This window comes from Paramisgurnus dabryanus, chromosome 9, assembly GCF_030506205.2.
Source record: "Paramisgurnus dabryanus chromosome 9, PD_genome_1.1, whole genome shotgun sequence".
Lineage (NCBI taxonomy): Eukaryota > Metazoa > Chordata > Actinopteri > Cypriniformes > Cobitidae > Paramisgurnus > Paramisgurnus dabryanus.
The window spans coordinates 21,301,858-21,323,519 of NC_133345.1; the positions used below are offsets into that span (position 1 = coordinate 21,301,858).

The window sequence follows — 21,662 nt, forward strand, 5'->3', positions numbered from 1 at the left end:
AAAAAAAATTATATGCAATGGATTTAATATTTTGATGTACCTAGAAAGCTCTTCCAGTTTGGACTTGGCGTAATCCAAGCTGTTTCTCTCCACATGCTCGTGTGGTGTATGTGCTAACAGCTCATGGAGGGTCAGTATGTATCGAGGAATCTGCCAGACAAGAGAGACACAGAGTCATAATGTCGGACAGGAGGTTACTTTCCTATTTTTTGCTTTCTGCTGAAAAACACACTCATAGCCACACTTAGTCATAGGCATGCATGGAAATCCAAACTATCTGCGCTGTAGTCTCGCAGGGCAGCACAATTATTTATCAGCACATTTCTTACCGAAGATCACATAGGAAATGAATACTGTGACATTATAAAATATTGTATCCATACATTTCATGCTGGAGATCCCAACCAAAAACAAAACATGGGACACCTGCAGACTCTGCATGTGTTAGAAATTAAAAGAGCATGAGGTTGTAAGCACCTGGAACATAGGGTAGGTGAGGAACGTCTCCAAGGTGCGCTCCTCACAGTCAGGCTTGGCTTCGTACTGTTTAAGCAGTTTGTCGAAGTCTCGGTTCTGCTTGCAGTGGGCCAAGATCTGCAAACTGTATTGGTGGTTACGCACAAACTCCTGGTAGATGTTTAGCATGGGTAGTAGGATGTCAAAGAGGTCAGCTGGAGGTCAGAAAGTTAGATCAAAGTCAATGCAAGTACAGATTTGTGAAAATGCTAGCCTGCAATTAGCAGAGTCTGGAGAATGTTATCTGCTGTTGGTTGCCAAGTGCTCTGGCTGTGCACTCACCCAAAACTAATGTTGGCCAACTTGCTATTCGAGCTTTCAAGCCCTGGTAGAAGATCTGATGTAGAAACATTATGGTTTCACTGCAGAAAAATATGATGTGTAAATAACAACAATGCAAGCATTAGATCATGTTTGTTAGAGCAGTCTTCAAGCTAAATCTATTGTGAAGATTAGAATTAAAGAGCACCTACTGTATTTCATTGCTAAAAACAACATTATTTTGTGTGTTTGGTATATGTGCTCCAGATTTTACTCTCTTCCTGAAATGCATTGATTTTGTACAAAACTCTGCTGTGTCCCTGATTGGCCAGCTAATCTGTACATTGTGATTGGCCTGAATACCTCTAACGTCAGGCGGAAATGTGACGCTTATTACCATGTTTGAAGGATTCGGTCACAATGCAATGCTAACAGGAGTTAACTTACAGTCTGTGAGTCCAAGCGGGAGAAATTATGATAATGTTGGTCTTGTCTACATCACCAATCCCAGGAAGTAAACTGTTGCCTACAATCTGTGTGTTTGTTGTAGTCCAAGAAAAGAGATTTAAGTTGGAGACGATAACTCGCGTCATTGTTTACTTTGGAGTATGTACCTTTTGCAAATCTTTACATGTACTAACACACCAAAGGAAATGTAAAATCGGTGCCCTTTAAAAATTCAGTTTCATGTATTTAATTGTTGACATACAGTACAAAAAGAATACATAACTATGGAATTAATGTGGATTGCATAACTTTAATAATCTTGGAGAAATGTGTTTTTCAGAAAATTTTCATAAAATATTTCAGAAAAATTAGTATAGAAATTTCTGACTTTTGATTGTAAACTTGATTTTTAGATTTAAGGATTTATACAATTTGGAGATTTCTACCAGATCTGTTTTGGAAATCTACAGGAGACGTTTGATCACTGTCAAGTCACCTTTATTTATACACTATAGCACTATAGCACTTTTATACAATAGTTTGTTTCATAGCTTCACAGTAATAAACAGTAAGGTAATGAGAAATAATGCAAACGTCAAAGCATAGCAGTATATATGTATAATACACATACAGTAGATCAGTTTGGATTAAGTATTGGGGTCTTTCTCTCAGGAGAAACATTCGAGAAGCAAGTAACTCCATTTTATCTTTTTTCAGTCTCATAGAAACAATTAAAAATGTTCTTGGTCAGCCTGACCAAGCTTTATTAGGTAATAAGTAGCTTTTATAGTGAATAAAACAGATCATCACCTGTTTAGGAATATGCTGCTGACATCATCGTGAGTTATGGGTGGTTTCTTGGAGCTGGCAGCCATGCGAAGTGGTCTTAAGAAGTTGTTGACAAGGATATGAAGCTGTTGGACGTACTCGGCTTCTGCCTCCAGCATGCTGAAGACGACCTGGTTCCTCTTCCTCATGCTCTCCGCGTGTGGAGAACGGATATAGTCCTGAATGATGGTCTTCCACTTTCTCCGGCACATCCAGCCCCTCAGGAAGCTCTGCACCTGAGACAGCAACATAAAAATTTAGTCATATTCCTCAGGATTTGATAGATATAATAAACTATATAAGATATCTGACCATATCATGCAGGATAAAATAATAATTTAGAGCTTAACATTAAACTCTTAAAGGATTAGTCCATTGTCTTAAAAAAAAATCCAAAATGTTGATGTCTTTCTTTGTTCAGTCGAGAAGAAATTATGTTTTTGAGCTAAACATTTTCCAGGATTTTTCTAATTTTAATGGACGTTAACTCTTTCACCGCCAGCGTTTTTAAAAAAAGTTGCCAGCCAGCGCCAGCGTTTTTCATGATTTTCACCAAAGTTTAATGCCTTCCAGAAAATGTTCTTCTTTAAATAAATAAACATACAATATACCAAATGAAAGAACAGACCCTCTGCTTTCAAACAAAAAAAACCGTTTCATCCTACCTTTAGTGGTTCTTTTGCAATCAGCTTTTGAATATGGGTAGGTTTTTGCAAAAACACCATATTTTGAGCAAAAAGCAATAATAATTCCATTTTTGTGACGGACTTTTCATAGAGATCCCATCCAGAGCAATCTTTAAAACAGACACGGACGTGCAGCAGCTTGCCATAGGGCAATACTTCCGGTTTTAAAAAGTTGCGGAAGGTGGATAATAGCGGTATTGCGGAAAGACGGAAAATCTCGTCATTGGCGGGGAAGCGTTTTCTCTTAATTGACGAGATATCTCGTCAATGGCGGGGAAAGAGTTAATGGACCCCAACACTTAAAGGAATAGTCTACTCATTTTCAATATTAAAATATTGAAAATGACACTTCGATAGCATCGACACTTCGATAGCATTTAGGAAGTACTTCGACTCGGCGCAGTAACACCCTCCCTCTCCCATTATGAGAGGGGGAAGGGGAACGGATTTTTCAGGCGAGTTGAAGTACTCCCAAAAGTGCTCTTCCGCAAACAATATAGTCCCTCTTTTAAATCCACTTAGAAAAGCGCTACGTTTTATTTTGTACTACCAAACTTGCTCGTATAACTACTCGTCTTAAATAGGAAAAACTTTGATGTGTTTGGTCACTTCTAACTTTATCTCTGAGTGGTACCATTGAATGAATGGGGCTAAGCTAAATGCTATTGAAGTGTCGCAGCGCGCTCCAGCGCTTAACGTTACGTGCACCCACACAGATAATAGATGTATGTATCAACTCTTCTTAGTTAAGGTAATAACATATTTTAATATTGAAAATGAGTAGACTATTCCTTTAAACATTTAAACTTGGCTATTATTAAAAATAGGAGAAAGTAAGATTTATTAAATTCTGGCACATTTAAAAAACACATAGCTAAATATAGTGTATTACGTAAAGTCGTGCTGGCGCATCACAGGACCGGAGGAAGATGAGAAGTTGTGGTTTAAAAGTGCATATTTTTTATTTTTCTTGCCAAAATGACAATCGTTTTGCTAGATAAGACCCGTATGCCTCGTTTGAGATCGTTTAAAGCCCTTTGAAACTGCAATTTTAAACTGCATTAAAACTGTGAAGTGTTGGGGTCCATTAAAGTCCATTAAAATGAGAAAAATCCTGGAATGTTTTCCTCAAAAAACATAATTTCTTCTCAACTGAACAAAGAAAGATATCAACATTTTGGATGACATGGTGGTGAGTAAATTATCTGGATTTTTTTTTAATATTGAAGCTTGGCTTTTATTAAAAATAGGAGAAAGTAAGATTTATTAAATTCTGGCACATTTAAAAAATACATAGCTAAAAATATAGTGTATATTTTTTTTCTTTCGGGACCAATATAGAGGGCAGGGCAAGTGAATGCTGAGATATAACGGCTTTAGTATCCACGTGAACCTTAAGACAAACTTTGAAAACATGAAACACAGGCCTTACTTTTTTGATTTTCTTGATCTCAGAGTCATCATCACTGGGGGCAGTGGTGGGATTTGACTGAATCTTCTCATTGTCTTTGAGCCTTGAAGCGATCTGCCAGTAAACAGTGACAAACATGGCAGAGTCAACACTTCCTTTGCAAAAATAAAACAACTTCTTTCCTTCACTGCTTCTCAGCATGCCGAGAAAGTGATTGAGTCAGGCCAAATCAGTGCCAGTTGAGACATGTGGTGCAATCTCTCGCCCGATCAAATCTCTCTGATGACACTTTAGTGATTTCTAATGCTTAGCGTGCGCAAAATTTTGAATTATTACACGACTCTGTGAATTAAGGACACGGCTTGGATACAAAAGAGGTGGGAGCTGGCCACTGTAGTCTAAAGGTGAGTGCTCCATTTACTGGATGCAGGCTGAATGAGTTTATTATGCTGCGGACCAAGGATGCGACGTGCACAATACATCTGGGGTCATGCATATTCACGCACCATTTCATGCAGCCGGCTCCATTTGCACTTTAAAGTAAAACGAGTATTTGATCCGGCTGATGTAGAATACAGCAGGGATCACAGTTCTCGTGGAGAGCCGTTTTTTTGTGAACAGAGATGCAAAGTGAAGTGTAAAGTAGTCTGGAGAAAGCTCTTGAAAACTAAATGCTTCTTGGACTAATTTTCAGTCTCTCCGCTATTCTCTTTTTCAGAAAGAAGAAATAAATGTGTAACATCACAGGTTTGTCGACAACTTTGTTAGGCTCTGAAAGATATGATAAACTTTATTCCATCTGCAAGCAGCTTTCGTCTTTTATTCCTTTACTGTGTTTATGTTAAACAATTCTTATAGTTACAAATTTTACCTCTGATTTTAGACGTTCAATCTCTATCTCTCCATCTTCTATCTGTTGTCGAAGTTGCTTAGCAACTGTTTTCTCGGTCTCCACAATTTGGAGTAGATGGAGGTACTTCTGCATGAGGGTTTCATGCTCAGTAGCCAGGTTTCTGTAGCTGCGCACAAAACACACAGGCATTAATATAAACAAACATGCATACGTGCACACAGAGACAAAACACAAACACGAGTGCAAACCTTTTACGCAATGGCATGTTATACTAACAGAGATGAACTTCATCAGCACAGAATTAACTCTATAAGCACACACTTCAAGTATCAAACTGTGAATAGACTTCAACAACTGAACAAAATTTGTGGAGCAGCACTTATCGCAAGCGTTTCTCTTATAACAGCGAGAAAATCCAGATGCCTTTATGTTTATGCACACTGAACTGCTCCGGGCCAAAATAGTCTTTCATAGTACAGACTAGAGACCAGAAGTGAGCACCAGCCGCCCTCACCTCGAGAAAAATACTTGTTTTTAAAAATAAAGCATCCTTTTTTCTGACTATGGAAACTGTGCTACTTGACATAAAATCCCCTCTTTTTGACCCTATTAGAAAAAATAAATTAAAAAGGATATTGTGCCTTCCTTTTTTGACCAATTTAGTAGCAATGCAAAATGCGTTGCGCATGGTTCATTATGCTATTTTTGTGAGGAATCTCCAAAAGGAGAGAGAAAGAGATCCCAGGCGCAGGCGTAGATGAACTCAAAAAAACGTTTAATAACAGACTTCCAAACAAAAGACCCACGAGGGGGTTAACTAGACAATGACTAAGACTAAAACTTACAAAGATAATGACTAACAGGACTTGACTAAACAAAAACAGGAACAAGACTAGGATATGAACAATAGAACAATAAACTTGACAAAATACTCCTGACTATTGTCACACAGGTAAGTACAGGTATAAACAAAACGGATCTGCACAAGACAACAAACACAAGGGCATTAAATAGGGGAGCAAATCAAAAGGGAAACAGGTGACATGAATCAAACAATAATGGGATAATTAATGAGGAAACAAGGGGGCGGGGTCAAGAGACGAGACAGAAAGCACATGGCTAAAATAATCAAGGCCAGTGCTTTCACACAAAACATGGGCCTGTCATGATTCTGCCTCATGACTAATACTAAAACAAGGACAAGAGGGCAGAATCATAACAGAACCCTCCTCCTAAGGAACGCCTCCAGGCGTTCCTCAGGGGAACACTAGACACGACAGACTGACAAACAGACACAAACCAACAGAACATGACAAATAAACACAAAGGCAGACAAAAATAAACTACAAGAGGATTAGGGTTACATAACAAAAACAACATCCATGGGGGGGGGCACAAGAAAGTTCTGGGGGGGCAGTCCAGGCAGGGTAGAACTGAGTGAGCAAGGGGTCCCACAGAGGACTTGGGACGCGGAGTCTGGGCAGACTTGGGGGGTTTAGTAGGAGAGGTGGGTCCAGGGGCAGACTGAGGCAAGATTAAGGTAGGGAGGACAGGAGGCACAATGGGGAACAAGGCAGGGTCTCTGGGCAGGAAAGGGGCAGAAACAGGAGTGGGTAAACCGGGGCTGACTGGGTTAGGAAGAGAGTCCAGGGAGAACATAGAGACAGTGGTAGGGGACCGGGCAGACGAACAGGATGACAAGGGTACATATGAGGCAGTGACAGACGGAGCCGGCGAGACAGGGAGCGCTGCAGCTGGCTGGGGAGCTTGCGAGACAGGGGACGCTGCAGCTGGCTGGGGAGCCGGCGAGACAGGGGACGCTGCAGCTGGCTGGGGAGCCGGCGAGACAGGGGACGCTGCAGCTGGCTGGGGAGCCGGCGAGACAGGGGGCGCTGCAGCTGGCTGGGGAGCCGGCGAGACAGGGGGCGCTGCAGCTGGCTGGGGAGCCGGCGAGACAGGGGGCGCTGCAGCTGGCTGGGGAGCCGGCGAGACAGGGGGCGCTGCAGCTGGCTGGGGAGCCGAGACAGAGATAGGGGGTACTGCAGCTGGCTGTGGAGCTGAGTCTGTGGCAGGCTTGAGCTGTGGCGTGAGCCCTGGCAGAGGCTGATGTGGAGGACAGGCGATCCCCTTCCTCCTCTTCTTCCTCCGTGGCCGTGGCACAGATACTGTGGCAGGTGAGGTGGGTTCTGCCAAGGTCATGGTGGGTGTGACAGGCTCTGTGGAGGACCCCTCAGACACCGACTCCCACGAGACCCTCCGCTCGCGTTTACCACGGAGGCTGGCAGGCTGGGACGAGCTCTCGGGAGCCGAAGTGGTGAGTGCCGGATCCTCCCGCGTCACCACTCCAATGACGTGACCCTCCGGGATTGGGGAAATTGGAGCCGCTGCCTTGGCTGAGACCCTGGGCTGAGGTCGATTCATCAGATAATTGATCTTTTCAGGGAAGCCCAAGGGTCTCAGCATTCTCTGCTCACTTATGTTGAGGGGCTCATTAAGGCAACTATTAAAAATGACCTTCAGCTCTGTTTCTTTGAAGCCAGAGCCCCTAGCTGCCCTAAAAAAAAATCGAAGGCAAAATCCTTGACTCAACCCTTTCAGCGGTGAGGGTGGACGCAGCGATGGGGATGCCAGCTGATGAGACAATTGTGGCTATTTCCTCTCACGCCTGTTTAACCTACGCTGATTTGGGCGGGTTTCTCCTATCCCCATACAAAAAAACTTCTCTGTCTTTGATTGCTCTTACAGGAACGTCGGTCTCCTCGGCTGTAAACCGCTCCTGGCGGTAAATCCGTCATAATAATAGCAACCCGCCATGGAACTTGCGCCCTTCCGTTTAAAGGGAATGTTGGATAGCGTTCTGATTGGTTTATTTGACGTTACGCCCAAACCACACCTATGAATAATGAACCTACTTCAGACCAACCCCTTATTGATTTGCGCCTGGCACAAGAGTTATTTCTCCCGCCGGGAAAATAGCAACAGCGCCCAAGATCCGCCCACAAACTCACTTGCACTTTGCGCTTCGCACTTGCATTTCAGATCGTTAAAATAGGGCCCTTAAAGTCAATATCAACAAGTGACAAATTAACTAATTGAATTTTAAGGGGGCAATCACACCAAACCCGTTTTATACGCGTGGAAACGCAAGGCGCGACGCACTGCCATTTTTGGTCACTTTAAGAAAGAGCAGTGCGGTGCGGTTTTTTATCTTGCTAGGAAACCAATGACGCAGCTGTCTTGTCAATCAAAAACATTATAGCATGAGCATTCATTTGCTGTTAATAGTCATATTAGCAGAAACTTTAAAAAGAGGGCCCTTGATCTGACCTTGATCGAGAGGTGCACAAACATGCAGGAGAGACTGAGTGACTTCAGTCAGGTTGTTCAAAACAACTGTAAACTTCCGTCACTACAACGGAAGGCCTGCCTTTCCCCTCATTCGACTGGACAATGAAAAGACGCAAATAGCGTCGGAAACTTTTCCACTCTCAGCGTTCCTTCAAAAACGCGTGCTGCGGCAGGCGGATAAAAATGCAGGCCGTTTGGCGCCCATAAATGCTCAATGCCCATAGAAAACCATTTAAATAGCAACTGCTATAAACACGTTTGGTGTGAGCGGCACCTAACTGTGGGTTCACAACAGACACGTTTGAGGCGTCAAATTTGCATCTACCGTGCGTAGTTGGACGCTTGAACATTTTGAGTGTACTCGCTTCATTCGCGCGTGAAATTCCAATCATAGAGACATTCATGTGTAAATTCGCTTCATGGGAAGGGCTTCTGTGACTCCGCTCGCTTCCTGTAATCACGTCACTACTAGAGCAAGCTCCTGACTGGTTAATGCGGCATGTTTTTCCACCAAAGTTCAGATTTTTTAACTCGCGCGTTTCTCGCGGCAACAATCAATTTGCACGATTTATGCGAACTAGACAATGTTAATGTTGTACCACCATATTTGAACATACTGCACTTATCTGTATGTCTCCATGGATACTATGATACTATGTATCACTAAATGAGCTCAAAATAATAATGATTTGCTTGTTGGTTCTTCACCAAGTTGACCTCCATAAGATGGATGACCCTACGTGCCATTTTTCCGGGACATGTCCTGGCCAGGATTTTTTGGGTCATATTTGTCGACCGCATACGTCATCGAGGTTCTCACATTTCAAGTAAAAACACAATCATTGTAGTTTTATTCTTACCTTGAAATGGAACGTTTTTTTTTTAAATAGAACCTTAAATAATAAACCTCCATGACATATGCGGTCGACAAATACAATCTCCGGAAGATACAGTACAACTGAAATCCTGGCCAGGACGTGTCCCAGAAAAATGGCACGTATGGTCACCCTATCCATAAGACGATACCATGTTTTTTGTTTAACTAAAGAATGGAGGTCATATACAGATGGGGTGGCATGAGGGTAAGTTAATGAAGAGAATTGTCATATTTAAATGAATGGTTGGGTTTGTTCCTTAACAAGATACAAAATACTGAGTGCACTTTTAACGCACTATTGTTATGTCATATTCTAACGCATATATCTAACACAATGACAAAAGCCCCACTAAACTTCCAATATAAAAATTGTTAATTAGCTCTTGTGATTTTATGACCATTGCTTATGAATTTACAATTAGTTGATTCTTAGCTACACAAAAATATTAGCAAATATCAACAGCAAATATAACAAATATCTAGCAACAAATATCTTTTTTTACATAATCTGTCATACAGTTCTTCTACTTACACATTGGTAATAACTATCACAAACCACACTAAAAGTACTTGACATTGCACATAAATACATAAATACATTAAACCATTAAAACACAAAAAATGTACTTTATCTGTTAGTTTGTAACAGAGAGCTTGAATGCAACAATAAACAAAATTCCCAGCAGAACCTCTGCAACATCCAAGATTGCTTAAACAAGCTTGAGGCTAATTATAGATAATGAGACATGGAATCTGTCCACTAGGCAAAAAATATCCCTCTGTACTCATTTTAACCCATTAACAATAAACCTTTGTACATAGAGCTGTATGTGTACTGTAGTACAGACTAAACCAGAGAATCCAGGCAGTGGCGTGTTTACCATTTTGGGGGCCCTATGCAAAGTCCAAGAACCAGGGCCCCCCATGACCCCGCATTGTTCAAGGTTTTTCAATTGAATTGCACAACAATAATATTCAGTATATCAAGAATCAAGTGAGATATGTATATAAACCGTGTTTATTTTGTTTTACACTGATTAAAATAACACTAAATTGTTACAGTTTGGTATGACAAAAATTCTTGGTTTAAAATAATGTTTCACGCCCCCCTCAGATATATTTTTTGCTTGCAAATGTCTTATAGGATGTATTTAAAACAATGTTATTAATACTGCAACTTCAGTGTCTGACATCTTACTAAAAAAACTAAATGAGGAAAAAGAGGAAGCATTAGATTCAGACTGATCTAACAAACTGAACTAACAAACACCAGCAAGCAAAATTGTATGTTGGTTATTGCTTGAATTCATGGATGGGAATCACATAACTCTCATGTTCATATTGCAAAAACAAACTTACTGAGAGATACACGCATATAGACTAGACATACACTAAAGATGAGATTTTAATGACAATGATGAGATACAGAATATGATTTATGTATTTTCAAGTGATTAAAACCCCTGTGTGGTGTCTTTATTATGTTTATACCTGTACGAGCGAGCGTGGAACAAAAGATGCAGGTCAATGATAAAACCAAACCACCAATCACAGGTGTGAAGCCCAAAGTCTTTAAAGTAAACTTGACCATCGGGTGAATGTTGTGTAGCTACGAGAGCACAGAGAGAGTTGAGCGAGCGCTCATTCCAGCACTTTTGTGAGGTGCGCTGTCCCGTAGAGTTTCGCTCATGAAGTAGCCTATATATGCCCTCACGAGGATGGCGCAAATATTATTCTGCGTGCATACTCACACATCTCTCGCTTGCATGTGCTTTATCCGTACCTTAGATTTGGGTCTGAATAAACGTAACATACTTTCGCACACCTTGTGGCCAGTAGGGGGCCCCCCAAGCCCACGAGGCCCCACGCAATTGCGTGGTGGGTAAACACGCCACTGAATCCAGGTGTTATGAGAACACAGTCTTGTTCAAGCACTTCTAACTCAACTTCAAAATCCCAAATCACGTCTCTACAAACCAGCAAGTTTCCTAATAAGCACATTTCAAAATAATAAGTAAATCACAAACATTTAGTTAAAATGCACTTTCACAGTCAGTTTCTGATTTACGTATATGCTAAAAGGGGAAAACAAACATAGTGAATTTGAGTGCTGATAATTTTTTCATCTTTTACTGAAGTGGTACTGAAGTTGTCATGGATGGACTAAAATCGTTTGCTTACCTGGCATGTGATATTGCTGCCACCCATTCATCGCAGTCCTTAACATCTTCAGTACGAAGCTCTAGGGCCTTCTGATTCTCATGGTTGAAGCTGACTGTGAAATAATACTGCAATACAAAAAACACTTTTAACTACAACATCATGTTTTCCAATGCTGAGTCCTGAATCATATACATTCTAAAAAAATGGTGCTAAATATTACTAAAAGCTCGTTATCATCTTCAGTGTTATCCCTATTTTAGTGCTAAATCTGTGTAGCACCTGTGTAGAACCATATTGTGCTATGTTGAACCATAAGTGGTTTTATAATCATGTTTTAGCACCACTTATGTTTTTACAGAAGCACTACTATATATGGATGCTTTATAGCGCTACCAATCGTTCCCCTATGATTACGAGCTATTAGTACTATTTAGCACCATTTTTTTTAGAGTGTATGATTTACTGAAGTAAAAAAATGTTTTTTTAAGTCAGTTTAACCAACTATTTTAAAGGAAAACACCACAGTTTTTCAATATTTTACTATGTTCTTACCTCAACTTAGACAAATTAATACATACCTGTCTTTTTTCAGTGCGTGCACTTTTAATCTTTGTACAGCGCCTTGTGAATGTGTTAGCATTTAGCCTAGCCCCGTTCATTCCTATGGCTCCAAACAGGGATGAATTTAGACGCCACCAAACACTTCCCTGTTTAAAGACTGTTACATGAGTAGATCCACAAGTAAGTATGGTGGCACAAAATAAAACTTTTGTTTGGAGCCATATGAATGAATGGGGCTAGGGTAAATGCTAACATATTCAAGCGCTGTACAAAAATTAAAAGTGCATGCAGTTGAGGTAAGAACATTGTAAAATATTAAACGTTTTCTTTTAAACATTGACTTCTTATAAGCAGTGTTTGGAATAACGCCGTTTAAAAGAACGGCGTTACGTAACGACGTTCATTTTTCAGTAACGGGCTAATCTAATTAATTACTTTTCCCGCCGTTACAACGCCGTTAACGTTACCGGACGTTAAATGCGGTGCGTTACTATGCACTGACTTAACCTGTGTGATCCAAACGCAACCCTGGCTCACACAGCTAGTGAGGAGGTAGGTTAATAAGGAGATAAGCGATTATGATTGGCTAAGGCAGAGTAATGTGTTTCATGGTAGCCAATCAGAGCCAGTGTTGTTATACACATGCCAGCGCACGCGCCTGCGGCGACACACACACAGGGCGAATTCCAATCGAAAGTGATGATCACTATGCCCTATTCCCTTCGAAGATCAAATCTCTTGATGTATAAACTCTAGATAAAGTTGCGCAATGTTGTCTGATAGTGTGGCTAATTAAAATACACTTGGTGATAAAATACAGCGTCTTTTTCTGTTTATTTGGATTTTACATCCCCTTCGCGAAGTGCCCTTCAAGGGCGCACAAACGGCATTTGGAATTTACCCACACACACGCAACAGCTAAACAGAGATTCGCGGCAGCAGAAGAGATGGCGAGTCAGGAGGAGCAATCCGATGAAAAGTTGGCATTTTCAAGGTGGAGATATAAGCACTACTTCAAATTTTTTGTGGTCAAAGCAAGAACGTGCATGTAATGTGTACATTATGTCCGGGAGCGAAGACTTTGTCGACATCCGTTGTAAGCAACTCTAATTTAATGAATCATATTGTTAAACTGTTTACTTTTTTAATGAAGAAAACAAAATACAGCAGCCTATGTCTTCCAGACTATTTATCTCAGTTTGATTTATTTAATTTGCTACAGTTATTGCAAACACACTTTATATTATTTAACTGTTTACTTTTGAAGAAAATACCTGAAGTACAGAATGTCTACCAGACCAGTTGTCTGACATTGGGAGTTTGATTTATTTAATTAAGAATACGACTACAGAGCAAACACACTTTTTGTTGTTTAAAAGTTAACTTTTTGTGAACAAAACACTTGGAAGTACAGGTTGTTTACTTGACCAGTTGTCTCAGGTTGAGAGAGTTTTATTTCATTTAGTTTGCTGAAGTTAAATGCACTTTATATGGTGTAACTGTTTACTTTTCTTACAAAGATAATACTTGAAGTGTAGGATAAAACTCTTGCTGTCTGTTGACGTGCAATAAATATGGAAAGTTATGTATGAACACCTGTCTGTTCTACTCATTTCAACTGACATGTGAAAACTGCTAAAAAAATACAAATTCTTTGACATATAGCAACTTTTTTTTAACCGTAACGCAAATAGTTACTTTCCCTGGTAACGAGTTACTTTTAATATAGAGTAATTCAGTTACTAACTCAGTTACTTTTTGGAACAAGTAGTGAGTAACTATAACTAATTACTTTTTTTAAGTAACGTTCCCAACACTGCTTATAAGTTAGTAGACATAACTTCATTCTGCATATTGTATACGTTTGTTTACATCAGCTTACTGTACAAAGCTATGCTAGTTGCAACCTCTTTCATTTTTAAAATCAGTTTGTTGTATTTCTTTTTTATTGTGTAAATATTCATGTAATATGCAGGAAAATGCGCAGTCAGCCAATCACACCTTCAGTGTGATGCAAGATTCCTCTTCATATCAGGGTTTACAGTATTTTGCAACCAGCTGACAACTCTAAACAAAATTAATAGTGCTAAAAATACTAATCTCGTAATCATAGGGGAACCATTCGTATCCCCCGTAGAACCATAAGTGGTGCTAAAGCATGACTATAGTACAATATGATTCTACATAGGTTCCACATTAGTGATGTTTAGCACTAAAAATGGTTCCCCTATGATTACGAGCCAGTAAACCACTTTTAATGCAATTTAGCACCATTTTCCTAGAGTGCACATATAATCCTATACATAAATTCAGCGTTTAAAAGCTATGAAAGCACGATGAACAAACCAAATGCTCAAATTCATTGAAGGAACTATGCTTGTTATTTCTAATTGGGACAACATTGGCCATTGTCCCAGAGAGCTGGTTAAAGGCACAAAATTCATGGGCATTAGAAGCCAAAAAGATTTTCTGGAGTAGATGCTATTTTCTTGTATTCTGGTGCGTTTTAATTAAACAATTACTTTTATGACCTAAAAGCTTTGTTTACCTTGCTGTGTCGCGGGAGTGCAGGAGGCAAAAGTAGTGAAAACACGAAATGGAGTTTAATTTATATGGACTTTAAATGAGCCAAATGAAATGGATTTGAGGAAACGGCAGCATGGAATTTAAGGCTGTAGCTAAAACGTGGGACGGAGTGGTATTTATTAGGACATTCCTTAAGTGGGGTGGATTGGACGGCTCTAAGTAAACAGAGACAAAGTGAGTGGGTCCAATATCTTTGGTCTTAAAAAGTTGCCTTGTCCTTCCCACATATATTCCCATGACAAAATTAAGTTAACAACAAGTTGTATAACAACTTTTCCAACTGTTTGATGCAGTGAATGAAGTTTGTTACCAGTTTGAATGTGGCTACGCATTTCAATTCATTGCTTAGTACAAAGGTCAGCACCTTAGGTGTGTACAACATAAAAACACAAACTCCTTTGCATATTCAAATGTGCACAGCATGCCCTGCATAAACCAATGCAATTCAACAAAAACAACAGAATGTATTGTGCAGTTGCACAGGTCTGATATTTGCTGGCTGATAAATGAAAAAGGCCATTGAAAGTTCAAAGAACATAGGATCTCCTCACTAGTGGAAGTGCCATGGAAAACTTTCCCATGCCTGAGATAGCACAATCTCTCAGGAGGAATACCATAAAACATGTAAACTGGGAGCATCGCATCATTACATAACTGTATGCTACCTGTTACCTAGCAACTCCTCCTTGCGCTAGTGGCTATGGCTCTGTATGTGCTACCCTTCTCTCTCCATTTCAGAAAGCCAGGCCTTACCACTGAATCCCCAGCAACCTCCATTTCTGCTGCACAGCGGACGGTTAAAGCACCTTGGTCATGCTAAAGTGATTATATAACCATCTTTAATATAAAGGATACTAAGTTAACGCAAAAAAGCTGTTGAACTCTAGAATATACATACATACTGTACAGTTAACACAAAAACATTCACAAAGAGGTACAAGAAGGTGGTAAACATTGGATTATCCTGACAGAGTAAGTTATTTCTTCTTCGATTTCCTTTTTTTTTAGCACTGTAAAGACCATCTGCAACACAAAGCTGGCTTCATCTTTTCAATTTTATGGCTGAGTCAGGTGTGTTTGTATGTTTTTAAGAGTGTACACTCACATGCACCCATTAAATGTCCCTTTTCTGAGTGTTTTAAACAAACAAAAAAAGTTTTTCTTATTCAATTATGAAATATCGTTAATGCAAAAGCCATCTGCAACCAAACCAATGAAAGTAAACTGGCAATGACAGAACAAATGTGCTGCAAGTCTTCAAATTTGAGAACAGTGACTATAACAAAGTCATCTAAAAGAAAAACATATCGCTGATGAACATATGGTACTTTCAATAAAGGATATGACATCGAACAATAACCACTCTAAAGTGAGGTTGTTATCTTATGTAGTATCTGAGTGAATACTTTTCAATAATACATTCAATTTGCTTCATAAATTATGAGGTTGGATAGCTCCATTCAGTTCAGCTCGTTCCACAGTCATCTACTGTAAATAAAATATCCTTTTGTGTCTGAACAACCGGCTGTTACCTTTCACATAACCTTTAGCAATTGAGTAATGATAGATGATCTTGTGTAAGAAAACGGCCTTTCAAAGAATAAACGTGTACAGGCATCCTAAAAAACAGTAGGCGCTTTCTATTAAATGCAAAAAAGCACCTTGACTCTATTCCCAGTCAAAATCCATTACACACAGCCTCAGGAATCCATATGCTCTTTCCTTTTCTGCATTTTTGCCACTACTCTTTAAAGGACACATTTTATTATCTCTGTCTTCAGCTCCTATTCAAGTGCATTCCTCAAAGAGACCAAAATAGCAAGCATCAATAAGTCTCCGCTCTCATTCTGTTGAGCTGCAAAAATGCAGCTGTTCCCAAAAGAGAGATGAGTGTTTTTCTATAAATGGGCCCTGACCCCTCAGAGGTACCGAACAGAACAAATTTAGCCCAAACAGCGTTAGCATTAATGAAGGAGGCGCAACGCTACACGCACAATATCCCTTCCAACCATTCTTTTTCTCATGCAAATAGGCGTTGCCATAGGAACCATGGGCTCAAATGCAGATATATTTAAAAAGGGCCAATGAATGAATAAAAAAGCAGAGTGATTGGTATGTAAATACAATGAGAATACAAAGGTAGCAGAATGAGTTTCAATAGACCGCAAATGATGAATACAGAAAATGCAGTTTTTTGAAAAGCGTTATGCTGAGTAAGTGTTTTTTATGGATTACAACAACATCTCTTGTACGGATGAATGCTTTAAAAACAATAAAACTGATGTTAATTCGAAATTTAAATAGTATTTCCAAATGATACACTAATCTACTCTAAATATATTCTCCCTGTCGCTTAATGGTAGAGCATGCTTTAGCAACACAAACGTTAGGGTTCAATCCCCAGCGAACACACATGCTGATAAAATGTATAGCTTGAATTCCCTATAAGTCACTTTGGATAAAAGCCAAATGGGTGATTCTCCCATTGATGAAAGGTGTCCAGCATCAGAATTTTTAAAAAGCCCTTAAGCCATTTTCTTTTTTGCACATATACGATTAAGGTCTGAACTTACTATAACCATTATTTTAAGAGGATTTAAAAGATATTTCCTATAGAATTATTTTCTAAAACATTTTCTAGATTATCATTATCAAAGATAATCATTACCGCCACACGATATTACATTAATTATATGCATTTACAAACTCATGTTTCGGTGATGAGAACTAAAAAGTTGTCTAGGTACTATGACAAACAAAATTTCAACTTTTATCTGGAGAGAAAGTCACAGTCAATTATGTCCCTTCTAACAAATTTTTTTTTTTTTTGAAAAATGTTAGTTCCTTGAGGGCTTTAAACAATTATTAAAAATTGTTGCGGAGGATGAGAAAATTGGTCTTGGACACATTTATATTCCTTATTATTGTCTCTACATTTACCAATGATCACCAAATACCACATGTTTCTTTACTGTAAATGTTTATAGTATAACATGCACTGAAGCTTTTTATTTTTTAGATTTTTTAATTATAAATATTCCATGTCAAAGAACCAAAATCCAGTCATGGACACGTTGCGTTAATGAAAATTTTCCCCTTAAATGGGGAAAAAACAACAAAATTGGTTTGTATGATGTCATTTAAAATCATGTGCAAAAAAGTACATGAAGAGATGTTTGTAACTGTATGCTTCTTATTTTGATACTCTTACTTTGCATTTACCTTTTTTATCAAAATGTTTCATGACACCTCATGAGTGTAATTTCGCGAGAATCACCCAAATGCATAAATGTAATGTTACAAGAACAAAACAGCTAGTCTAAATAATAAAAGGTACATTTATATGCATACATCTCTGTGTCTGCATGCAATACTTTGCCATGTGGCCAAATAAGACTGCCCTAGTTTAAAGATGCTTCTGTGTGTGAGTTGAAAACATGAATATGTAAAAAATGCTTTGTTACAATCGTAACATGTTATAGGATGTACAATGCTACAAAAAAATTAATCACCAGACTTTCCCATAAGCTTCAGGAACAAGTGGAACATCTATTATCTAAGTAGAAATTTAGCATGCTGTGATACACAAACTGATAAGTTTCATCTAAGTTTCAATACGAGAATAAGAGCATGATGAAATGTGCATGAAACTGCCAAACATGAAACTTGCTGATAGCAAGGTATCGCTGCACTAACTGCGTTCTGTTCTTTCGAGTATAGAAGACATGCACAGCATCAAACTCCGCATCCTGCTTTGTCAGCACAGGGACAGCTGTTCACAGAAAGGTCTTAGATTCATGTTGAATTGCAGTCCTTACACATACAAACAAGCACTGCAGGTTGAACAGATATCCAGGGACAACCTAGTGCTATATACTAGACAAAACATCTCAGCATTCACCAATGCTGTCAAAAGTTGTGGTCGAATCATAACCATGTGTTTTTGTGCTTCAGAATCCCCTCCGGCTACAAAAGTGATTAAGTGGTTGGAAGATATTGTTGCTTCTGGTTGGTGATTATAAAAGGTGCACTCAGTAGGTTTTTGTTTACATTTTGCTGCGGCTCTCCTTTGTCAGATTTAAACTGCTGATACATCTTACTGTTGTTTTACGTTTTGTAAAAAAAAATAGCTGTTTTATTCTGTATGATATGTTGAGATATTTATAAAATCTCAACATATCATAATCATACAGAATAAAAAACAGCTATTTTAACCTCCTAAGACCTAGTGTGTCCATATGGACATCACATTTTTGTTGTTTGCACCATAATACTTAATTCTGTGTAACTGGAACCTGTTGTACACAAATATGGAGAAGCTTCAGGTTCAAAGAAAAAGATTTGGTTTAGGGATGCATAATGTTGAATCACAATTAATCTATAGCAGAATAAAAGTTTTTGTTTACATGTGTTTTTAATAACTTTGTATGCACACACATGCATGTTTATATTTAAGAAATATACATGGTTAGCAAGCACTGGTGTATTTTGATTATCTAAGGGTGATGCAGTACAATTCCTATGTATGTTTACAATTCTTTGTGCTCTGCAAATGTTAAATAAAACTTTGAACTTTGAAATGTTTACATGTGTATATACATTTATATATAATATAAATACCTAATATATAAATGTCTATTTTTTATATTTATATATAATTATCATACACAGTTCACACAAATATATGATGTAAACAAATAAATAGTGTTTATTCCGCTATAGATTAATTGTGATTAATCGTTATGCATCCTCAATTTGGTTATTATATTTATGGTTATTTCTAACCCCAAATAGCTGGAAGAAATTCAAAATGCAAGCCAAACCAAATCACGGGTCTTAGGAGGTTAAATCTCTGATGACTGTAGTCTTCATCTTATGTAAATGCATTTGTATGTTCTTTATGTGAAACTTATTTCACTTCTTTAAAAGATAAACGTTTCAAATTAGGAAAAAAATACCTTAGGTCAACTACATATATTTAAAGAACATGCAGCTTTTTTATAAGCACTCTTGACTTGATCTAAAATAAGCTTGACACAGAAACACTTATAGGGGATATCAGGATTGTAACCTTTTCCCTGTGTTTAAATGAAATAATACATAATCAAATACTTTAAAAGACCTGAGAAGACACAATGTATTGACATCTATCAAGTAGGCACTTGTCTTTGAAAGGTTTGAACACTATGATCAGCAGCATCTCTATCATTGCTGGATCACAAAATTATAAACAAAGCAGGTTAAACGGTACACAAACTCTTATCAGACGCCTTAGCAATGCCTTTGAACATAAAGTTCAGTTTTGGAAACGATTTGTTATTAAACACGTTGGTAAGACGCAGTTGCCAAGGTAGGATGCTATTAATATCAGCGCGGGAATTAAATCAATACGTCAAACAGACTGCGATTCTCCGCCAGTTTTCCGCATGATGGCGACTCTGAGGTTTATAAAGCGCTTTCCTCAGCGTCATTTTCTCTCTTGTGTGGCAGACAGCGGAACAGTCGCTTGAAACTTATATATACTGAGGAGAAATGGTGAAAAAGAATACACATTTATCACTGCAGTGATGGAAACACCGCCGAAGGATAATGAACTTAAATCGTTCAACAACTAGTCACTATTGTTGTCTATTTTAAATAAATAAGCTAAACTATTTTTAATATTCAGTGTAAATAAAATAAACATTATATTTTAAATTAATCAATCAATGAAAGAAATATAAAAAATAGTATTATGTAACATGGTATGCAAGCTGTAAACTGATTTCTACACAGACACGTGACTTGACAATAAATAAAATCCTAAACACATGACGTAAATAATGTGAAAAATCTCTAAAAATGAAGCAAGCCAGCAGATGCTGTTGGTAAAAGTGTCTATAGCGCATGCTCATCATATCTTTACGCATAAAACAAACCCCCACTCGCTGCTGGCTGCAAGCAGAATTGCATTTTTTAGCACCTTACCCCCCAAATTGACAAGCCAACTAAGCTATTACACATTCCCTATACAGAAGTGCACACAAAGAGATGAGAAAGTTTAAAGATACCTGTTTTTCTAAGCACTCCTTGGCTGACAGTGAAGGTTTGGGTGAGGGCGACCTGTCACACACACATCCCTCCAACAGGTATAGTCCCGAGGGTCGAGAGCTGGACTCGCTCTCAAAATAAAACAGCATATTTTGCAACAGAGCAAACCACTTCGTGTGCCATTTTGTGTTGTCGGAGCTCTTTTTGCTTAAGCAGCCTCGCCTCGTACCATCTTTCTTTGCCAAAAGACCCAGGTAGGTGACATGACCATCATTAAGTCGCATTCCCTTCTGCATTTTTGTAAAGAAGATGCTGGTTTGAGGGAAAAGGCTGGTGAGGCTTGTTTGGTCCTTACATCTTCTTAGCACGAGATTCCCGAGTACACGGGCACTTTCGGGATTAGAAACCAAGCATGGCACGTTCTGCCCATCCACTGCAATCAACGCCTTGGCACGAAGTATGGAAGAAGCGCAGAGAAAAACGATAAATGCCAAAGTCTACCATCGTAATGTTCTCGGATGCGTTTAGGCTTTGGCAAAGGATACAAATGCCTCTCGTAACCTCTTCTGTGACGCAACGAGCAGGGAGAATTAGGCTACAGCGCGTGCGAGTGATGGTTTGTCGCGTTCTCACGTGCAAATCTCTATAAACCAGTGCGCGCGCTCGCTGCTGAATGAGGCAGTGTCGTCACGTGACCCGATTTTCGGCGAGTGCTTTTCAGCACCTCGGACAGAGAGACGCAAACAACGTTCTGCAATAACTTACACAGCTGATTGGTCAACGGTTCTCCTATGGCTTCACTGCAAATAACATTTTTAAGAACCTTTTTTCTTAAGAGTGTATACCCAGGTGAACTCTCTTTAATCTTCAGTACGGGACTATAGTTAGAGGCTATTGGGTTGTTTATGTTATTTGATATAATAATTTTACAGATTAATTTAAGGAATTTCAGGCTGTTTCTAGTTTCGACATATTTTATAGTCATTGACATTATTATTTATATTCACTAAACATGCTCATAGGGGTGGGCGATATGACCAAAATCTTCTATCACGATAGGATTAATTTTATATCATGATAACGATATGTATCACG

At 38.8% G+C, this 21,662-nt stretch overlaps 1 protein-coding gene across 2 annotated transcripts in view; it reads right to left on the reverse strand.

Annotated features, from left to right (window-relative positions):
• The window catches only part of rasgrf1 (Ras protein specific guanine nucleotide releasing factor 1), a 45,402-nt gene extending 24,139 nt beyond the window's left edge, over positions 1 to 21,263 (reverse strand). For both annotated transcript variants that reach the window (XM_065283122.1, XM_065283121.1), the window contains exons 1-8: positions 20,588 to 21,263; positions 11,409 to 11,515; positions 5,021 to 5,168; positions 4,171 to 4,263; positions 2,035 to 2,288; positions 799 to 878; positions 478 to 671; positions 41 to 150 (exon numbers count right to left, since the gene is read on the reverse strand). In XM_065283122.1, coding sequence (XP_065139194.1) covers positions 41 to 150; positions 478 to 671; positions 799 to 878; positions 2,035 to 2,288; positions 4,171 to 4,263; positions 5,021 to 5,168; positions 11,409 to 11,515; positions 20,588 to 20,863 — 1,262 coding nt within the window. In that variant the 5' untranslated portion in view covers positions 20,864 to 21,263. The remainder of the gene's footprint in view (positions 1 to 40; positions 151 to 477; positions 672 to 798; positions 879 to 2,034; positions 2,289 to 4,170; positions 4,264 to 5,020; positions 5,169 to 11,408; positions 11,516 to 20,587) is intronic.
• Positions 21,264 to 21,662: the final 399 nt, after the last annotated feature.